The sequence below is a fragment of the Amia ocellicauda genome, chromosome 19 (genome assembly GCF_036373705.1).
Source record: "Amia ocellicauda isolate fAmiCal2 chromosome 19, fAmiCal2.hap1, whole genome shotgun sequence".
NCBI lineage: Eukaryota > Metazoa > Chordata > Actinopteri > Amiiformes > Amiidae > Amia > Amia ocellicauda.
In genome coordinates this window covers 21,178,170-21,199,232 of record NC_089868.1, presented here as the reverse complement: position 1 = coordinate 21,199,232, position 21,063 = coordinate 21,178,170, and the positions used below count along the sequence as shown (strand labels likewise).

General features: G+C 37.0%; 1 protein-coding gene across 1 annotated transcript in view; it reads left to right on the top strand.

Annotated features, from left to right (window-relative positions):
- Nucleotides 1-20,350, top strand: part of vav3a (vav 3 guanine nucleotide exchange factor a) — a 68,264-nt gene extending 47,914 nt beyond the window's left edge. The window contains exons 19-27 of the mRNA XM_066691896.1: nt 199-244; nt 2,811-2,956; nt 4,297-4,362; nt 5,504-5,538; nt 6,471-6,587; nt 7,609-7,696; nt 9,744-9,873; nt 15,410-15,561; nt 16,640-20,350. Coding sequence (XP_066547993.1) covers nt 199-244; nt 2,811-2,956; nt 4,297-4,362; nt 5,504-5,538; nt 6,471-6,587; nt 7,609-7,696; nt 9,744-9,873; nt 15,410-15,561; nt 16,640-16,684 — 825 coding nt within the window. The 3' untranslated portion in view covers nt 16,685-20,350. The remainder of the gene's footprint in view (nt 1-198; nt 245-2,810; nt 2,957-4,296; nt 4,363-5,503; nt 5,539-6,470; nt 6,588-7,608; nt 7,697-9,743; nt 9,874-15,409; nt 15,562-16,639) is intronic.
- The last annotated feature ends 713 nt before the right edge of the window (nt 20,351-21,063 follow it).

Genomic DNA, 21,063 nt, shown 5'->3' with positions numbered 1-21,063 from the left:
TCGCACTTTCCTCTGCATTTTTGTTTTCAGTTCTTCACCATAACTCATGTTTAACCATCATATAGATTGTTTTACAGGATTTGTATCCTCAAAAGTTTATAAATGGTACTATGTAAAAATGTAATTATTAATACAGTGGTCAATCCACTTCAGAAGCATGCAGAATTCACAACTGACCAGACTTTCTCCTTTCCACAGAAAAGGATAACTGGATCAAAAGAACACTCTAGACGCAGAGATACAAGTAAGTATATTAACAATCTGCTCCAACAAGGATATATTTTTTCTGATTACTTTTACTATTTAGTATTTTAATATTTACTATGGAAGGAGTAACAAGTATGTCTCGTTAATTTAGTACAAACAAATATATTTTATGATTGTGTGCTTTAAAGATTTCGAACAAGCAGTAAATAAATAACAATAGGTTGAACTTGCTGTAAGCATGTAATTAAAAGAACATAGCAACCTAATAGCACCCAATTTGCAAAGTTAAGGTGCACAATGCATTGGCCCCTCATTAGTTTACAATTTTGTGCACACACTCAGATTGTGAAAATAGCTGTTTAAACTTGGGTGTCCTTGTCTTGTGTAATATATTTTATGCTTCAGGGCCCTCGCTGGCCTATAATAATGTATTGTACCTCATGCTAAAGAAGGCAGGCTCTTGCAAGTTACCAACACTTAACAGTCTGTAATTAGTTACCTAGAGAAAAACGTCACGTATTTATCTACAGAATACTTAATCCGGCATTTGACATCTCCTATTTAAATCCAAACACAATAGGCTATTCTGAGCAACAAAATCCATGCTAATTAAGTACTGCATGATAGCCTGTGATGGTTTTGGCAGCTCATTGTGTGTGACAGCTCATGTGCCTATGCAAGCCTAATACTTTCAGTTGCCAAATTTAGGAGGGCATAGCAGTTTTTATAAAAGTCAGTGAACTGAACTGAAAGTAGATATTTTTCAGAAACGTGGGATTTGAAAATATATTTCCTCAAATACCCAGACTATGTGTTGTATAGTTTTGTGCTTTATCTAGATTCTCTGTCAGCTATATAGTCACCACATTTGAGTTTCCTTTGTCACAGGCAGTACACTTAGATTTGGAAAGAGACTAAAACGAGTTTGAAAACAAGAGGAATGCAGATACGCATCTGTGAGAGGACTTTTGAAGTGCCGCTTCCAATCCAAACTGCAGTCCGCAGAACGGGAACAAAAAGTTGCTCGCGAGAAAGTCTTTTTCAGTTTGCAGAAAGGTGTTTGACAGGTTTCATTTGGGAGGGGGTTGCAGCACAATCTTTTAAGCGTTTTCTAAGAGATCAACACAACTCCAAGAGATGTGTACCGAACCAGATGCACTGCTTCCATTCACACAGGCATCAACAGAGTACAAACCAGCGAGGAGATTCTCAGTCTGAGACGTGTGGTTTATTTCTGTACCGCATAATTTTAGTGACATTGATGTAGGTTTTCCTTGCAGGGCCGTTTGTTAAAATCTGTATTTGTTTAAAGGAATGTGTGAGCAGCTTTGTGTTGTGTCAGGTCAGAGATAAATATGTTAGCTAGGGAATGATGCAAACTCTGAAGGGTTGCAGATGTTGATTTGCTTGCTTGTAATTTTCAGCAGCACTTATTTCCCTGTGTTACATTTGCAGCACAAAGCAAGAGTTAAAGTGACGGTAGCTTGTAGTCCTAAGAGTTAATGAAAACACGCATACGTAGGAATGCAGGAGAACAAGTTGTCTACCAATGACGAGAGCACACTTACAAATACGATCATTTAAAAATAAAGATCTTATCAGTCAAGGGAGGAGCAGAGTAGTATTTCATCTTGATGAGGGAGGGGTTCAGTAAATGAGTAGTAACTGGTCCCCTGGTAATTCATTACTCAAACGTCTAAGAAAGAGTTTCCTTCAATCGTGATTCTAACACAGATCCAAATGGCAGAAAAGAGACACATATACATAGCTTAGGTTAACGAAGTGATACTATATACTTTTTTTAGTTGGTAAAAAGGTTTTGGAACATTTGATTTACAACCTCAAAAAGGCAGTTGTCTTTATGTCTTTATCCACAAAGCGGTAGGGACGTGTGTGCTGTCTTCGCTCCAGAGAGAGCACTATTCCTCTGCCTTTCTCCGTTTAAACTCCCTTCAAAGCATCCTTTCAGTTTGGGCCTTCCGTAGTGTATACAGTATGACTTTGAGGAAGAACCTATTTTATTTCAAACCTGTCCCTTATTCCAGGTCACAAAAAGGTGAAAGATGAGTTTAACTATGACACAGTGTGCGCCTCCTCTGAAACAAAGCAGTCTGAATCTGTGATAGAATCATAATTCAAGATAATGCAAGTTGCAGTAAACATTTGACTCCTCAGAATAGATGCTCATTTTGCATGGTTTATCCAGCAGTGGGAGACCTTTGAGCTCAATTATGTTAATTACAAAATCGTTTCTCCAATCTGTAATTAGGATAATTGCTGCAGCATGCTGCTCACCTCGCAGCCGGTCCATGGATGTTGCAATTGTGCCGGCATATGAAAACAAATACGACCTGCTTTATTTGTTATACAGAAGGTGGATACCCAAAAAAGTGAACCCTGATGTACTGAGTTGTGCTAATTAACAACCACTTGCGTTCTCTTTTAGGACCATGTTATTTTTTAAAGGCAGGCTCTGTGTCTCTTGCTTTTGCTCAGGCTTATTCTCGTGTGGGTCGAAAAAGGGTGGCTCTATTAAGGATTTAAAGGAATACAATACATGTTTCTTGTTTTGACAATGCCTAACATATTTCGTTTGGTGTCAGGTCATTCGGTGTCAAGTTCACCAAAGATGCTGGTTATCCGTGACTACCGTGGGGTTCCCCCGCCGTTGACTGGACCCCCTCTGAATATCGCACCTGGCAATATTATTGAGTTGATCGGTGCAGACATTCACAGCACCTGGTGGCAGGTAATTAACCGACGCATGAACAAATATACCTGAGAAAATATTTTAAAGAGACCGATCACATTTTCCCCTACTGTCTGTGTGTGTCCCTTGTGATTTTGCTGTTCCTCCTTAGGTTGCTATTGGTCTGAGTAAATAAGTGTTCCAGTTGAAAATAACTCCCGATTAGAGACAGTAGGGCAGAATTAGCCACAATAACGCAGGAAAATAGTTCAGAGTTTGGAGTGCTTTCCTGTGGACATCCTAGTTATGATTGTTTTATGTGATATAAGTTTGTGATGGAACGGTGCAAAATAAACTCAAGACACCTGCGAATGTCTAAATCTTTAGAAACCACCCCGAGTTCTCAGTCAGCTGGAATGTAAATTTCATCTGCATTGGAAGATTTGCCATTACTGATATTTAGAATCTGTGGGAGGTTTGTGGAGGTTGAATCCAGGTGTGAATTGTACATTTACAGTGTTTTTTTATTATTTTATGCAAAATTACGCTTCACACTCTATGAGGATACTTAATCTTTATAGCCCTGTGGCGCCAAAGGACAGAATTACAGAACACTAAGCATTAATCTCCCACGTAACCTGGAGACAATTATTTTTGTCCTGGTGCCAGAAAAATACAATCAATCACTGTAATTTTATTTTACCCTTTGGCTACCATCTGTTTACTCTAACAGGGTTATAAGTTTAATCTGTATCATGTGCTTATCTGTGGCATAACAAATAGAAGAGGTTCTCAAGATCACAGATAAAATGTTATTACGTTAAATATATCATTGACATTTTAGGATTGGGTTTCAAATCTAATTTGTGCAGAAGGGAGTGTGGGGATAGCTGAATTGCACTTGCTACAGTGAATGCAACTGAAGACAAAGGAAGTGGATGAGGATTATGTTAGATGAAAAGCCTCATACCTTTATCTCTATGAATATTATTCAGGTAACAATTAGCACACCATAATACAATAAGCGTGGTTGATGAAATCAGTTTTTCTGTTGAATGACCTGTGGGAGCTGTGGGATCAATCTATTTAGTCTATATTTACCAATTCATTAGAAATGTGTCACTCATCACCATATATTTAAAATGCTTATATTTCCTGATTTTTCATCTTGTGTTTTACTGCTCCTGTAACAGCATAGAGTAAAGTGAAGAAAATAGATCATCGTGAACCATGATATTTCTACAACTTCTTTTCAATGATGTGCAAATCATGTATGTAAACTAAATTTGAGCAATAATGCACAATGCCAATAATTCAAATGCTTATGTTTAGCTAATTGTGTAGCACTTGTGGGGGTGTCTTCTAGCCACACTTAATATAATTACTTCTCATGATTTCAGGGCAGAATTCTGACAACCAGAGAAGTTGGCTTCTTTCCCAGGGATTCAGTGAAGCCCTGCCCATGTGTGAGTATAAAGTCTTAATTGTTTTACATGTAATCTAATAGCCTTTGTTTAAGTAAATGAATATGTTCACAGGTGACTGAATATTTTGCTTGCCAGTTGTTTCACATGAGGGACTTTAAGAAATAGCCCCATTCGTAGTAATACATAATGCTGGCTGCCTAGGAGTATTTTCCTTGGCTGAGTTGTGTATTGTTCCTTGTTAATGTAACCACATTTGAAGAATATAGTCTTCAAAGAAACACATAAGTGACAATCCCCTGTGAAAGATTGCAACATTACATTTGCATATGTATTTATGCAGTTTTACTTTTTACCTTAACCCTTTTCTTGCCAATATGCCAATACCACACATCGACCTGGCTTTGTCATACTTGTTCGTGGTGTTTATCACGCTTTACAAATACCAATCTGTAGTTAATAATTACCTGTGCCGATAAGATAAACAAGGAGCTCGGGAGAGTTATCAGGTTAGCTATACGCCACCTGTTACTCTACAAAACTAGAATCAATTGCTTTCATTTGTTGGCACATATTTAAAACATGGGCTTTTCTTTTAGGTAACACCCATAGTATGTTTTTGTTTCTTAAACTGTGTGTTAGATATTACATTATAGAGGTCTAAGAATCATTATCTGGCAATATTATTCTAATGTCAAGTAGTAGTTGTCAGATAATATCCACTATGTATATTGATAAATACTATATACAGTTTGTATTATTGATTCCTATGGAGTGGAAGTCAAATGTTTATACCCTCCCCCAACTCTGTTCGGTTAAATATGTATTAAACTAAATTAATGACAAATGAATAACCAAATAAGTTAGGTAGGTACACTATAAATAATACAGAAGAAGTAATACTTTCAACAAATGCATTCTATTAAGTTTATTTATAGTTAGTTAACAAATAAATGGCAAACTGAATGAAAATAATATCTGTTTATACATTTGTTGGGGCGACCTGGGGAATATGGGACAGGTTGTTCAAAAGAGCAGCAGTAACCTAATCAAGACATATACATAATCCTGAATGGCAATGTGTTTTGTGGCTCCCCAAATAGTCATTACAGTCAATGAAAATCAGGTTGTGGAGAATTTCACTTCAATGCCTAATCTGTAGATTTGTGTTTCTTTAACTCAGGTTCCAAGGCCAGTTGATTACTCGGCACAAACATGGTAGGTCGTGAGATATTTATATACACATTGATGTTATTCTCACTTGCCATGATAAAAGCTGTGTTCATCAAATCATCTTGTAATCTGCAAATAAGCTTTTTGAAGAATTATGAAAAAAAATCACAAGTTCTGTGTCTTGAATTGCATTTATGTTGTCATCTGCACTCTCTCTTTATGACCAGTATGCTATATGGATTAGGCATGCAAGTTCTCATTCAGATATTATTAGCCATCCTAAATGCTTAATGTGAAAGTCATTGGAGATGTCACATTCATTCTCCTCCCAACCAGAAATATCCACAAAACAGAATATTTTATTTTGTAACTGTATCACCAGGAAATGGAAAGGCTTTTTACACAAGTTTACAAACTACGCTAACATGTTTATTAGGCGTTTAGGTATTTCTAAAACAAACAAACACTGACTGGTTCCTCATGTCCTGGTTTATATCACCCATGGGCTGCATTCTCTTAGATAACAGTAGGTCATAGAAACAAAGGGAGACATGGTCTGTAAAAGCAGCTGTAAAAATATTGCTTTTTAACTGCATCGTTCTATCTCAGATTGTGGACATTTACGAATAATACAATAAAATAAATCAATAGGCCGTGAAAAGGGAAGCTTTCTTTGTCTTGCGCTCTTGAACTGGAGTTTTACAGACGTACTATTCATATACTCATGTAATTTGAACAGTATTTACCTAACATTTCAAGATTTCAGTCTTTAATTGCAGTAACCTGTTGCCACTGTACATCCTGCTGACACGATTGTATGAATCATGATTTGTTTTAAAACCACCCACTGTTCAGATTTGTTAAAAAATTGTATCATGGGTTGCTGTTTCATTGGAATAATATGTCGGCTATAATTTCTGTTCTTTCTAGAACTCGGTACTTTAAAACTGATGCTTCGATGCTGTGTTTTTGTGCAGGTTTGCTGGGCCAATGGAGAGGTTACAGGCAGAAACAGAACTGATAAACAGAGGAAACAGCACGTACCTAGTCAGGCACAGGAGCAAGGAATGCACCGAATACGCCATCAGTATAAAGTAAGTTGGTGAAAAATATATCATTATGATTTTAGCACACTGATTAATGAGGACATATTCTACATTTTGTTGCTGGACTTTCTTATATTGGATTCAATAATGTTTATTAATGTATTGTTATTATTATTCGTGCAGTTTCTAATTTCTAGATGCATTTTTATTATATGATTTTTCTATAGTTGTAAATTAAAGACACCCTCAGTGTGTCAAAGAAAACTCCCCAGATTAAACACTCCTTAATGAATGCATTCATCTTATAACCATTATGTCGCCCTATATATCATGTGACTGTTCAGGGAGGGCAATACAGGCCAGATTCCTCTGTCTTAGATACATCACCCATTTCCAGTTCTACTTGTACTGCTGAAACAGAAATAGTTTTCAGTGTTTTTAGTAGTGCAGAAAACTTGAATTAACCTTGTGCTGGCATATTTACAGTAACAGTAGAAAGAATAAATGCACCCTAAAGGTTATTCTGCCTAACACAGATTTAACTGAGTTAACATATTATTTTTTTAAACAGACAACTGCAGTCCTTTCATTTCTGCACCGAGTTCAGTGGCTGAAATGCGAATCTCAAAAGTACTAAATTAAGCTTTGGCATTTCAATTTATAATAAGCACGTCATTGGATTTCTGCATACAATGTGGATTAGGCATATTATTAGGAAGCTTACTCTTCAGACTGCAGATAAGAACCTCATTCTCAGACGTAATGAAGCTCAAAAGACTGGCAATTGAGACACAAAGAGTAATTTGATTGGAGTCTTGTTTATTTGAACAGAGCATATGCCGAGCAATTAGCCATTCGAGGAACGATCCAATGCAGGGGTGATAGATTTACATCAGCATCCCTGTCCCGTAAATACAGTTTGTTAATGAGATCTTAGACGTCTATTGACATTGGTCTACATTTTGTGTCAAAAATTCACCCATGCATTATTATCAAGGCTTGCCCCGGGTCAGTATTGATCTAAATGATCACCAGAAAATTACACTCATAACTTATTCATCACCCACAGGTATAACAATGATGTGAAGCATATCAAGATCCTAACCAGGGATGGCTTTTTCTACATTGCAGAGAATAAGAAGTTTAAAAGCATATTAGTAAGTACTGAACTCCTTTTGTTTTATTAACACACTCTTTCCTGCTTTCATTAGATGCTCAGAAATTAATCTCAGTCTTCTTCTAGAGCTATTGAAAGTATGGTGGGATTTGTTTTGTGCGTGATTATTTATTGCAAGTGACAATTAAACTCACAGTTTTTACATTCTGTGTTTGAAATGTGTTACAACAAAGTCTGGGAATTTAAATATAGTCACTATCTTAATCTACTCCACTGACTCCAGCAGTTGATTAGAATATTTCTGACATGAAAAGCACTCCTCCAATAATATAATCCCATTGTACAAATGTTAATAATGTTATGTAAACCCACAGCAAAATAGAACACACAAAACAATCAAAACAGTTAATTCTCTCTTTAGTACTGTTATTGGAAGTCCATTATACACTCACCTAAAGGATTATTAGGAACACCTGTTCAATTTCTCATTAATGCAATTATCTAACCAACCAATCACATGGCAGTTGCTTCAATGCATTTAGGGGTGTGGTCCGGGTCAAGACAATCTCCTGAACTCCAACCTGAATGTCTGAATGGGAAAGAAAGGTGATTTAAGCAATTTTGAGCGTGGCATGTTTGTTGGTGCCAGACGGGCCGGTCTGAGTATTTCACAATCTGCTCAGTTACTGGGATTTTCACGCACAACCATTTCTAGGGTTTACAAAGAATGGTGTGAAAAGGGAAAAACATCCAGTATGCGGCAGTCCTGTGGGCCAAAATGCCTTGTTGATGCTAGAGGTCAGAGGAGAATGGGCCGACTGATTGAAGCTGATAGAAGAGCAACTTTGACTGAAATAACCACTCGTTACAACCGAGGTATGCAGCAAAGCATTTGTGAAGCCACAACACGTACAACCTTGAGGCGGATGGGCTACAACAGCAGAAGACCCCACCGGGTACCACTCATCTCCACTACAAATAGGAAAAAGAGGCTACAATTTGCACAAGCTCACCAAAATTGGACAGTTGAAGACTGGAAAAATGTTGCCTGGTCTGATGAGTCTCGATTTCTGTTGAGACATTCAGATGGTAGAGTCAGAATTTGGCGTAAACAGAATGAGAACATGGATCCATCATGCCTTGTTACCACTGTGCAGGCTGGTGGTGGTGGTGTAATGGTGTGGGGGATGTTTTCTTGGCACACTTTAGGCCCCTTAGTGCCAATTGGGCATCGTTTAAATGCCACGGCCTACCTGAGCATTGTTTCTGACCATGTCCATCCCTTTATGACCATCATGTACCCATCCTCTGATGGCTACTTCCAGCAGGATAATGCACAAAGGTTGAATCATTTCAAATTGGTTTCTTGAACATGACAATGAGTTCACTGTACTAAACTGGCCCCCACAGTCACCAGATCTCAACCCAATAGAGCATCTTTGGGATGTGGTGGAACGGGAGCTTCGTGCCCTGGATGTGCATCCCACAAATCTCCATCAACTGCAAGATGCTATCCTATCAATATGGGCCAACATTTCTAAAGAATGCTTTCAGCACCTTGTTGAATCAATGCCATGTAGAATTAAGGCAGTTCTGAAGGCGAAAGGGGGTCAAACACAGTATTAGTATGGTGTTCCTAATAATCCTTTAGGTGAGTGTATAATAAATTCACACCACCTGCTAAAGTGAGACATTCACCGAGATCAGTGCGTGCTATAATACATTTGTGCTGCAAGTTACTTTGGAGCACTCCGGTTGAGATACAGACATTTTTTAGAAAATAAGGAGCAACAGGATTTTTATAAGTACCTTGCATTGCCTTCCTTTGAGTTATTTTATTTGCCCAAAATAGCCAACAACTCTGTCATTGAGGCACATAGGGAATCCTGAGTTGGCGTTGCAGGATTATCTGCTTAGTTTACATTTCTAAAGAATTTATAATCTTCTTCTCTCAATAAAATCGGAATTATTCGGCAAGGCTTTGAAGACTATATTGGTTTTACCTATTATATCTGTTCATAATACCAATTGGCATTTTAAAAGAGAATTTATTTTGATTTCTGCTTTCTTTTGGTCTCAACGAACAGGAACTGATAGAGTACTACAAGCATCACTCTTTAAAGGAGGGGTTCCGAAGCCTTGACACGACCCTGCAGTTTCCGTACAAGGAACCAGAAAACACCGAATTGCAAAGAGGCAACAGATCGGGAAGCAATAGTGAGTACTTTTTCACACTGACAGGTATTTTAACAAAATGGTTCCCAAGTGCCCGTGTTCAAAACCAACACATCGTGAGTTATTTCTTGTATAAGGCTTAATTGATACATTAAGGCATATTTGAGATTGAAGGAATGGAACGCATAATGCTGTTGTTTATCACATGAACACAGGCTGTAATTGACTAATATATGGCTTTGTGAAAGGAAATTGGGTTTATTACTCAGTTACAAATAAGTGTGAAAATTGGATGTGAACGATATGCTTTGAAGTAATGTGTTGTTCTTATCACATTGTTTGACTAAGGACAACACATTTTGTGTCCTTTTTTTCTAATCCGTGTTGTTTATTACATAGATATTTTTCTCATCATATTTAAGCACAGTGCCAGTGTGAATTAACTCACAAAATGTGTCGTCCTTTATTGAAATAACCAATTTCTTCTAAGAGTGCATTTTAACAATACCTTAATCTCTGTCCAAAGCAAAACCTGTTCTTCATTTGAACGATATAATTTATAGGTCAGCATCTCTTTTCAGCGTGTTTTGTAATATTTAAATAAACCCTTCCATTATTTTATTATTAATGAGGTTGTTTGCATTTGTTAGACTATATTCTTCTCTACAAATCCTCATACGTAAACGAGGAAGGAGTATCACAAATGCGTGAGAAATGTGTTATCACGCTTTTACTCATTTTATATGTCAGATATGTAGTGAATTGTCAAGTTGATTGTAATTCCTTCAGGCGTCCTAAATACATATATATATATATATACTTTCAAACACTTTGCACATGTTTTTCAAATATTGTGGTATACTATTTAATCTGCATCTTGTTACTTTTTCACCCATTTTGCATGTGTAATTTGTGAGTTAACACTTATGCACTCAGGCCCAGATGCTGACCTTGCATATTTCAGGGTTTTAAGGAGGTCCCACAGCATTTTAATTTATTTATGCCGTGTCTTTGGTACCTACTTCAGAAAATAGGCTGTGTGGGCCAAATCATAACTCTCACATGGGCTGTGCATGAGGCAGGGGCGCTTTCAATGAAGGAGCCTTTTTTGTCGCAGTTGCTTTTGGGAGGAAGGGGTTAATCGCTACACTTGTGCCATCAGCACACCTCCGGCTAAGCTTGCACTGAGGGTTTGATCGAGAGTTTATGATGCACTGCAATCAGCACTGAGATGAGATTTCATTCTGCCTCCATATGTCATCGCACAGAAAACACCTAAGTTTGCTGAAGGTCGTGTGCCTTATACAAAACGTACCCAAATTACAAAGCAGCATTTAATATCAGCAAAAAGCTTGTCATTCTGTTTTTTCCCCCCATCGCAGTGAGAAGTGAAAGGAAGAGAGATTCTCTTCTGTCAGACGAGATGACTGCAGCAGCTCCAAACTAGATTAAATGAAACCTGGAGAGAAATCATTCTCTCTTATTTCAAAGAGGTTCCGAGGGCCTTATTTTATTTTTTTAATTGAATTAAATTTAGTTTGGCGTCCATGGCGTATTTCCTGGAATGTTTTCCTTGGGAATTTGATTGTGCAATGTTAATAATCAAATAAATAAAGACCAGTTCAAGAAATAGTGGCAAAACAATATGACCCTAAACTGTTCCTTTTCTCATTGAAAATATGCCTTACCAGGATACACCTTATTTGCTAGAAAATAAAATATAGGTGTAACGTTGTGTAAGGAATTTTTGGTGTACAGTACCAAGGATCCATGGAAAAGCCTGCAGGATTTTTAGTACTTCAGCAGCCATTAATAATTCCATTTTATCCAGTACGCTGTAAATATTTTAACAGCCAAATTCTCCATATTTTTGTAAAATAGAAGAGAAACATAAACGCATTCAGTCTTAATTATGATATAGGCTTTATCTAGAGAAGTGGAGTCCTGGGAGAAATGTCCATTTTCTGTAATTTTTTTAAGCAACACTTGTAGCAGGAACACCAGCGTCTCTTTGATGCCTCTCAGCTAGTTTGACATCACAGACAGGCAGAATGGACACTATGCCAAGAGCAGACCTAAGAAAAGCAGTGTGCGGTCATGAATAAATGCATGACTTTAAACAGGCTCGAGCAGCACCAGGAATTACTTTTAAGAAATATGAACAGCTGGTTTTAAAAAGTGTAAGAGGCGTAACATCATCAAGCACCATTTAGAATATTGCCCTGCCACTTGCAAGTAGTACATTACACAGAATCAAATACTTGAAAAAATATATATTTTGTGTTGTATGTCTAAATTGTAACACTGAAATTTCACGGTGTTTTAAACATGCATTGAAACAGTTTAGATTCAGTATCTAAAAATGTTTTCAATATTCTACTTACATTGGTTCAATGGTTTAATTTCAGTATAGCATTTCCATAGGTTTAAACATGTACAATATTTTTTTAACAATATGACATACAACAGTATATTTTTAAATAGTGTGAAAAAACACGGTCAGCTTTATTCTTCAAATCCTGACTTCACATCTTCATATGAGGATTAATTTGAGCAGATAAAGATTGTGTTTGATGAGTCCCAAACTCATTGTTAAATTACATTATTCCCATGGAGCCAGTCAAGTAATAAAGAATATGGAGTCATATATTGTAAATGTGAAAAGCTTTATATGTGATTGTCAAGCAGTCGTTTTGTTACTTTAAGATGATATTTGCCTTTGAACTTGAAGTTATACTGATTCAAGAAAGTTAGAATCAACCTACTGGGAACTAAGGGCAGTTTTGTTTTTCTCCCATGCAAAAAAAAAATCACCAACTTTATTTTAAAGTAATAAGAAGCAGCTAGAAAGTGAGAATAAAATCTTTACTGTTTTTAATCATGGATGTGGTATTGTGCTTAGTTTTCATTTCCTAATGCTATGTGAAGTCCCTTCAGTATTTGACATGAAAGGCACTATAAGAAATGTTTGTTTATGCCTGCCATTCAATATTGCGCCTTCATCTCAGACTTTATAGAAAAGAAAGTTTCCTGTTCAGTTTGCGGCAGGTTTTCTCCCTTGCTCTCAGAAGACGCGCTTCAGCGCTGTGTGGGCGTACCGGCTTTATAGTCTCCCTCACCAGGAGAGATCTTAAGGCCTGGTCCAACAAAAATCTTTTGTTGATGTCAGCCAGAAGAGGATGTCTCTTGCCTGTTTGTCGCCTTTTAAACACAAAGGAGATAGCTGGGTTGAGTGAAGAAAAATAGAAATAGTGGAATATGTTTATGTATGATAAAAATAATATTTTCAATAAAGGGTACACAATGGATCATTGCATCGACTGTTGTCATGTTAGTATCTATAACATATATTTAAGTGACATTTGTTGTGTTAAAAATGTTCCTATATTTAGTATTTTGATAAGTAATTTGCATGAACGGACAGGATTCATATTGAATATACCTCGAGAAAGAGGGAAATGGTACACATATTGCTGAGTTCACTAGTTTTCTTACCACCTGTTGTCCTTTGTGGTCAGATGGAGTATCAGATGGCAAAAACGTCTGAATTATTACTGGCAATAGTAGTTTGTCTGACAAGCCAGGTATAAACAGGTGTGGCTAGAGAGGTTTCAAGAGGCTACAAAAGACATTGTACTCTCCTTTCAGATACACCTTCCAGATATAATAATGAAACCGGGTGACAGGAGTCTGCCCTCCCAGTAAAGATTGTATTTGTTGTGCCTATTTCATAATTCCCTCAGACGTTAAAGACAGAAACAGATGCCAACACATAACTCACAAAACCCGACATGTTTGGGTCAAAATGACATGCAGTAATACTGCGTTAGGAATAGATGAGAAAAACTCCATCCTGAATGCAGATGTATCTCACCTTTTGTGAATGTGTCATATTTGGGAGTAAACCCACCTGTTCGATCCTGGAGACAGTGTTTGTTGTATGTGGACCACATTATCTTGTTGACTAATTTGGAGCTCGGATGTCTACATATATGTTTCTTTTTTAACTGTTCTGTTATTAGCTTTTGCCAAACGTTTAGTTAATATTGAAACTATTCTTTGCTTCTCTCTTTTTTTCACCTAAGCCCCATTGCTCTGTGGGTTTTCTTTTGTAACTCCTCCGGGCTACAGCTTTGTTCCTCCTTCCTCTGCTCCTTTCTGGTCAGGTACTGCTTTATATTCCTTTCATTTTGCTTCTCTGCAGCCTGCCTGCATAGCTCATAGTTTAATAACTCCCTCCCAGCTCTCTAACCCTTGTATTGGTCTATTTGTGTGTTGCAAAGTATGTGCTATCTTAATGTACAGAGCGCTGACATGTTAAAGACAGAGCATCCCCCCCACACACACACACGCCAAGTCATTATACAGCATATTGTATATTATACAAGATATTGTGTAGGATCAATATCTGCTATCTGCATTCAATCTCTGTATGTATATGTAAATGTATATGTTTTCAAGGGCCACACATGCTAAATCCATTACTCAAAACTTGAGGATTCCCAATACTAGGTGCTAGTCTCTGCCCGTAAAATAATTCTCCATTCGCCTGAGTGGCCTGTAGGAGCAACATGGCTTCTCGTTAATCAATTAGTCTTCCGTGTTTGCAGGACAGAATGAGTCAGATTCAATTAGACCTGATATGAACATGAGTTCCCCCTGTTTATAAAAGCAGACATTTTGTTGTTGTTATAATAGGGTTTGCATGGTAACAGTTTATAAACCTCCCATACTGTGTCTGTACAAGCCTTTGTAATTGGAAATAGAGGATGAGATAGTTACTCATTTTTTATCTGCATACAGCGAAGGCAAGTTAACACATGTCTCACAGCAGGGTTGTTTCATATTCATATTTTCTGTTGTAGTGTAGTGCCATTTTTGTATTAGTTTATATTGAAAAGGCAGAAAATATGGTATATTACGGCATACTTTAGATGTAAATATCAAATAAGTACAATTATCCAAAGGGAAGATGCTATTGTGTATAATTAAATAAAGGTTCAAATACACTTTCTAAAGCAGTATTACTGGAGTATTTTAATACAGCTGAAATCTTGCCACATGTGGAGACTTTACAGTTTTTGGAGAATTAAGCTGATGATAGATTTCATGGCATAATAAACAATTATATTTTAAAGCAGCACAATCCATTTAAATTTGTAAAACAAAAAATGCAAAAGTGGTTTTAATATTATGATTTATGTTTTAGAAGCAAAGAACTAAAGATTAAAGTTAAGTAAAAGTATATAAAATAAAAGCAAAGGATTTAAAGACTAATCATCATAATAAAAATAACACCAACCACAATAATTAAACATCGAAATGTTTTGTGCTTATTTTAGTAAGCTTTTTACTTTTTATATAGTCATAACTTTTAAAGCTATTATAGTTTGATTTCTTATAAAGATTCTCTTTTGTGATTATTGTGATTTGTTAAGTAAAGGTGAAAAAGATCGACATATTGCTTACATTTGGGACAAGGATTGTGCTGTAAAGCTGTACTGTATGGGAATAAAATGCATTGACTTGTCTCTTTTCTTATTTGAAATTATTAATTTACACTTTGTGTCTTTTTTAGTGTTCACTCCCAAAGTAATTGGTATTGCGATTGCCCGATATGACTTCTGCTCCCGAGACACAAGAGAGCTGTCCTTACAGGAAGGAGATGTGGTGAAAATCTACACAAAATCAGGCGCCAATGGCTGGTGGAGAGGGGAGGCTAATGGCAGGGTGAGTATTGCTTTTACCTCAAGGGACATGTTTCTAATGACCTTTAACCTGTGCAATAACCATTCATAAGTGAACTCAAGAGTTCATATTGCTTTTCAGAGCAATTTATATCCAGTGGCCCTCACCTAGACATTATGAGAATCTGTCATAATAATGAAATAGTTGATGTCTCATGAAACTTTTGTGATAAAAAACTAATATTTTGAGAAAAAAGAAGTTGGTATGTGTCCATACGTGTATTTGTTGGGAGAATTGTTGTGTATAGGTGTTCGATACTGCCCAGTTGTCCACCATGGGGCGCTGTGTGTTTTAAAACAATATTGGAAGTCATTTGTTTGGAAAACAAGTATTTTTTCTAGTGAAGGAGTATTTTATTTGAGCAGCAGGCCCATCTGTGTGTCACACTTCAAGTGGTCAGTAACATTTCAGCGGAGTTAACCGCAACGTGAACTCATTTAAACCGAGTACTATACTCACTCTGTCTGGGAGTGAAACCATGTTTTTCTCCACCTGAGGGTTTTTCCAAGTGTCATTTTCCGTTTTTTGGATCACTGGGTTTCACAGGCCTCGTCGTGGGCTGAATTGGAGCCGGTTGAGTGTTTTACATTCTGCCGTTGCCTCTGATCGAGTTCCCACGGAGGCGGTGACCTCTGGATTATTGAGACGTCCATTGCAGGGTTCTGGTGTCTTTGCAGCAGCACAAGTGCCATGTTAAGTGGAAAAGAAATAGGGAGGGGGTGTCTTTCAGTGGTAAATGACATTGTACCTGTGGCGATTATCTGGAAAGAAGATGAGCTGTCAGTGAGTCAGATAATAGAGGGTGCGCTCCAAGTAGGGCTTTGATGGACTGCTGTTGGATCTCATTATCCCAGCACAGCTGCAGCAATCAGATTTGGTAACCCAACACGGTAACCACTTTGCCTAATGTACTGTGAAGTATGTCTCGTTTGCCCTTCCATCCTCCGAAGAGCCAACCAGTTTGTTTCCGTCTCCCAAAGTTATTGATAAATAGAGGCAAAAGCACAGTGTAAGAGTCGAGGTTATCACTCACAGTGTTTCCCTTTTATTTCCATTTCAGATGGGCTGGTTTCCCTCCACCTATGTAGAAGAGGAGGAGGAATGACGGAGGGAGTAAAGCCTGTTGGAAGCGAAGCATCGCTGTGGACCACGGTGAATTGCACACTGCTGTGTCTCTGTTGTCGGCTTGGAAATGAAAAAACGTGCACAACACTGCTGTCTATCCAAGAAACCATGCCTATAAAATGTTGGGAATTCTCCACAAGCTTGTGTTGACAGATTAATGGCTTGCCTGCAGCTTTACAAGTAAGAGCCTGCCAGTCTGCTGTCAATAGGGACCAGCTCAGAGCCAGAACCTCTCACTCCCTGAAGAACTTCACAAATATAGACAGCTTTATTCTTCTTGTCATTCTTCCTACCAGCACGCAGTGTCAGCCTGGCTGATGGTAAATATTTAAATACATTTCCACCCCCAGCTAAGACTCTCCTTGATGAGTTGGAAAAGTCCTGAGCTGTTTCATTTTACCTCACAGATACTTTTTTCGTCCTGACCTTCCCCGCGTCCTACTTACCTATGTTATTATTGATGACTTCATCTGCAGTCTTTGCTCTCGAAGCGAAGGCTGTAAGACTGTAAGCGCTCCATCACGTAACCCCTTTCAGCACAGATTACAATCACTACCTTGGACTCGGCACTAGAAATCGCGACACATTCGCTCTAAAAAAAGAAAGTCACTGCTACATGAGAATAATTGATTTATATATTTTTTAGGCTGAAAGAAAAATGCAAATGTGTCGCAGCAAGCTTATCTCAAAAGACATATTGTTAGTTGTCACACTTTATCTGCCGTTCAGATTACTAAAATGTTAGGAAATGTGATCTGACTGAAGTACAGTACAAGCTGTCAAGAAACAACAACAAAAAATAGGAATCGTTCTTTACTGGTAAACATTTTAACACAGTGCCTCTAGCTTTCCATTTGAAATGGATATAATTAAATTATATGGGTGTTGGGATGGCACTCCAGTCTTAATCCAATTATGGATGTCTGGATTCATAATATGTATATTTATTAAAGTAATTGTTTTATACAGTATCATTTGAAATTTGGTAAATTTAAATCATACTGAAAAAATTAATACCTGCATGACTTAAAAATATTAGCACAATTACAGTATTCGCTCACACTGTAATACAATTCAAATTATTTCTTGTTTGATTGGCAGTATGGTTTTACAGAACCCAACGTGTTTACATCGGTTTTATACAATGTGTATAGTGGCTCCAAGCGTGTTTGCCCCCATTGAATGTTTACTTACTGGAGCTGCTGTAAATAGGAGTAGTGTCTTTGTTTTACGAACTGGATAGGAAATACAATTATTTTAAGTAATTATGAGGTGTACGCATTATTCACGGAGTTGCAGCACTATGTTTGTGGAGGCACATTCGCAAGTTTGATGTTAGGCGTGAAACAGTTCAACTAATTAACCAATTTCAGCTCTGATTTCTTCCAAACCTTGCTGTGTCTGGTTACAACATGAAAGCGATGGCCATTGTGGAAATGGTTCTCCGCTTTTCTTTGATGAACTGATTCCATTCATTGTTACTTGTCTTGGGTAGTTATATCATCGTTACCTGTTGAATTTCTTTCGCTGAAATGAATCATGGTTTCCTTATCAAGAAGTATCATAAAAAGGTTTAATTTAGTTACAAACCAAACCCAGAAATGAGAAATAATCACATGAAGAAATATGTCTGTCTGATATCTATAGAAATGTCTTCTGCCTTTTTTATTTGACTTAATCTCACTGGCAAAATGTGTTCCAGAAAAAATGTTGTAGTAAACAAAGACAATATATGCTGATCAGCTTTTAAGATACACCTCTCTTAAGTATTTTTCTCCCACAATATTAATTAACAATAAGTGATAATAAACTAAACAATACTGCTCTCAGTAATTATGTGGAGAACCTCACGACCTGACCTGGTCTTCTGTTTTTTTTCAATTGAACTTAAGTTAATGTTACATCACTGTGTGCATTCTACATTAGTGCATCTTTATTACACAAAGAAGCATTTGGTGCTTTAATTTAGCTGATCAGTATATATATATATATATATGTACAGACACTTGTAAAATGGTTAAAAAATGCTATAAATACTGTTTGTTCGCAGCATGTATTCAGGGAAATTTCTTCATAGAAAACTATAGTACTGGATGTAACCTATTGTGAACTATGTAGATTTGTAAATTACAAGAGTTTTTATTATTATTATTATTATTGTTATTATTGTTGTTGATTTTAATTTTCTTTATTTTTTTGTACAGTGTTAAATGTATTTTGAGTTGGTTCTCTAAAAGCCAGCTCTTGTACTCTCTCTGCACTAAGTATTATCAGACATTTTTCTGGCACTTCACTGCAAAACAGAAATGTTTATTTTGTGTGTGTATGTTTTTTTTTTTTCTTTTCAATTGGGAGATGTCTGAATTATCTAGACGTGTTACCTTTCTCAAAGCTCCGAGAAGCATTCCAGCTTAGCGGCCACTAGATGTCAGCATTCAAAAAAGAGTTAAACCGCTTTTTAGCAGTTCGTTTCTGAAAGCGCTGAAATGCCTGGAATCCTCCACTTCCGTCAATATGGTGGGAAATTATTTACATGGCCTAATTTGAAAGTTATCTGTGTTGATGATGTTTGAATACCTTAATTATATACCCATCTGTTACTATGCAGCACAAAATGCTATGAGATGCCTTTTATCTTTAACTTCCACTGTGCTGTGCTTTGAATAAGAACCAGCTGTAAAGTAGCGCTTTTCAAAACCAGAGGCAATATACAGCTGTTAGATATATTGCTTTTTCCTCCAGGCCCCTCAACAAGTATCAAATTAGATGTGTCCTTGACAAACATTGTATTCCTATAATAATCATGGGTGGATAATCAAGTTTTTCCAGGTCACCAATCAAATGATTTTGTGTTAGTCTATGCATAGGATAAGCAGCTTTAGCCTTTTACATAAATCAGGAGGTTGTCCACATGGGCGTGAGATTAACGGTGCTGGTTAGCACGTTGGTGTTTGGACTAAGAAGAGAGGCACAAGAATTGGTTTTCTAAGCTTTCACTGCAGTAATCTGTTCGCACTTCTTTACCCAGAGGATGAACTCTGACAACAGGGACTTAGCAGCTGCTGTATAAAAATATCATCCTTACTTCTTACTGTTGCAACTCCAATCATCCGATAATCTCTTAACCCTAAAATGGCTCATTACACATTAAACCTAATTTTTATAAAAGAGGGAATTCTCTGTAGCTTCCTAACAGCTTTGTAATGGGATGGAAACTGCCGTAGATGAAAACCCAATTGCAGTAAGTCTTGACAATAATACTCCCATCATACGCTGCATAATCATGGAATTAAAATATTCATCTAGACAAAATACAGCAATAACAAGTCATTAACACCTGGAAATGAAAGCTATACTAAAAACTGTTCAACAGACAACATTTTTGTGCAAATCACGTTAATCCAGGAATATTCATTAAACAGGACATGTATTGTGATATATTTTAGAGACGGTGATCAATAAGAAGATTCCACACTGAAGCCAAAGATGTTTATATACTTCACATGAACAATTCACACCTTGGGATGCTTCCAATTGTTGCCTAATATTTAGCCGTGCAATCTGAGATTGTTATATCACGTACTCGTGTACTATACTGTACAAATGTATATGACATGCAATAAACTGTATATAGATCTTTTCCTTATTGAGTTTGTGTTATTCTATGTACTTTATGTTCACCTTTCAAAGCTACAAATGTATTCTCTTACTAGTATGGAACTTTTTAAATTGGTAATATTGGTTAAGTTGCTATTGACAAGTGTCTGCAAAAGGATTATTTAATAGTTTCAATCTTAAAAAAAAAGATTGGTTTACACATCTATATTATATCTATGCAGGTTGGAGTTAAAATTGTCTCCCCGTGACTCCCAACTGATTATCCACTACATAAAATGATTGTTTGATAATGCCTGCAAGATCTGGAAGCTGATTGGCTGTTGGCACACAATCATTTTCTGATGCTAAATTGCTGTACTTGCTAACAGCTAGATGGTAACACACAGCTAAATATGTGATAGGAAATGTGACTTATAACCTTCATTCTCACACCTTTTTTACTTTAAAAGAATTAAGTACAAAACAGGTTAAGAAAATCACACCCTGCCTTGTCACGTTAATTATGTTTCAGGAATGGTTTGAATGGAAACAGAAAAAAAAAATCACTGTAAATGAACAGCAGTGGTTGTGGCAGGAAGTCACATCCAGCCATTGGTAAATTCAAAACCTGTCTGTTAGAATCATCCACCAGAGAATGACCTTGAAATTGTCTCTAAGCATGTGAAAATCTGTTTTCAAACCCTGGCGTTTGTGTGGCGGGGAAAAGCTGCGGGGCTACTCAATTTTCAGCAATCAGCCATA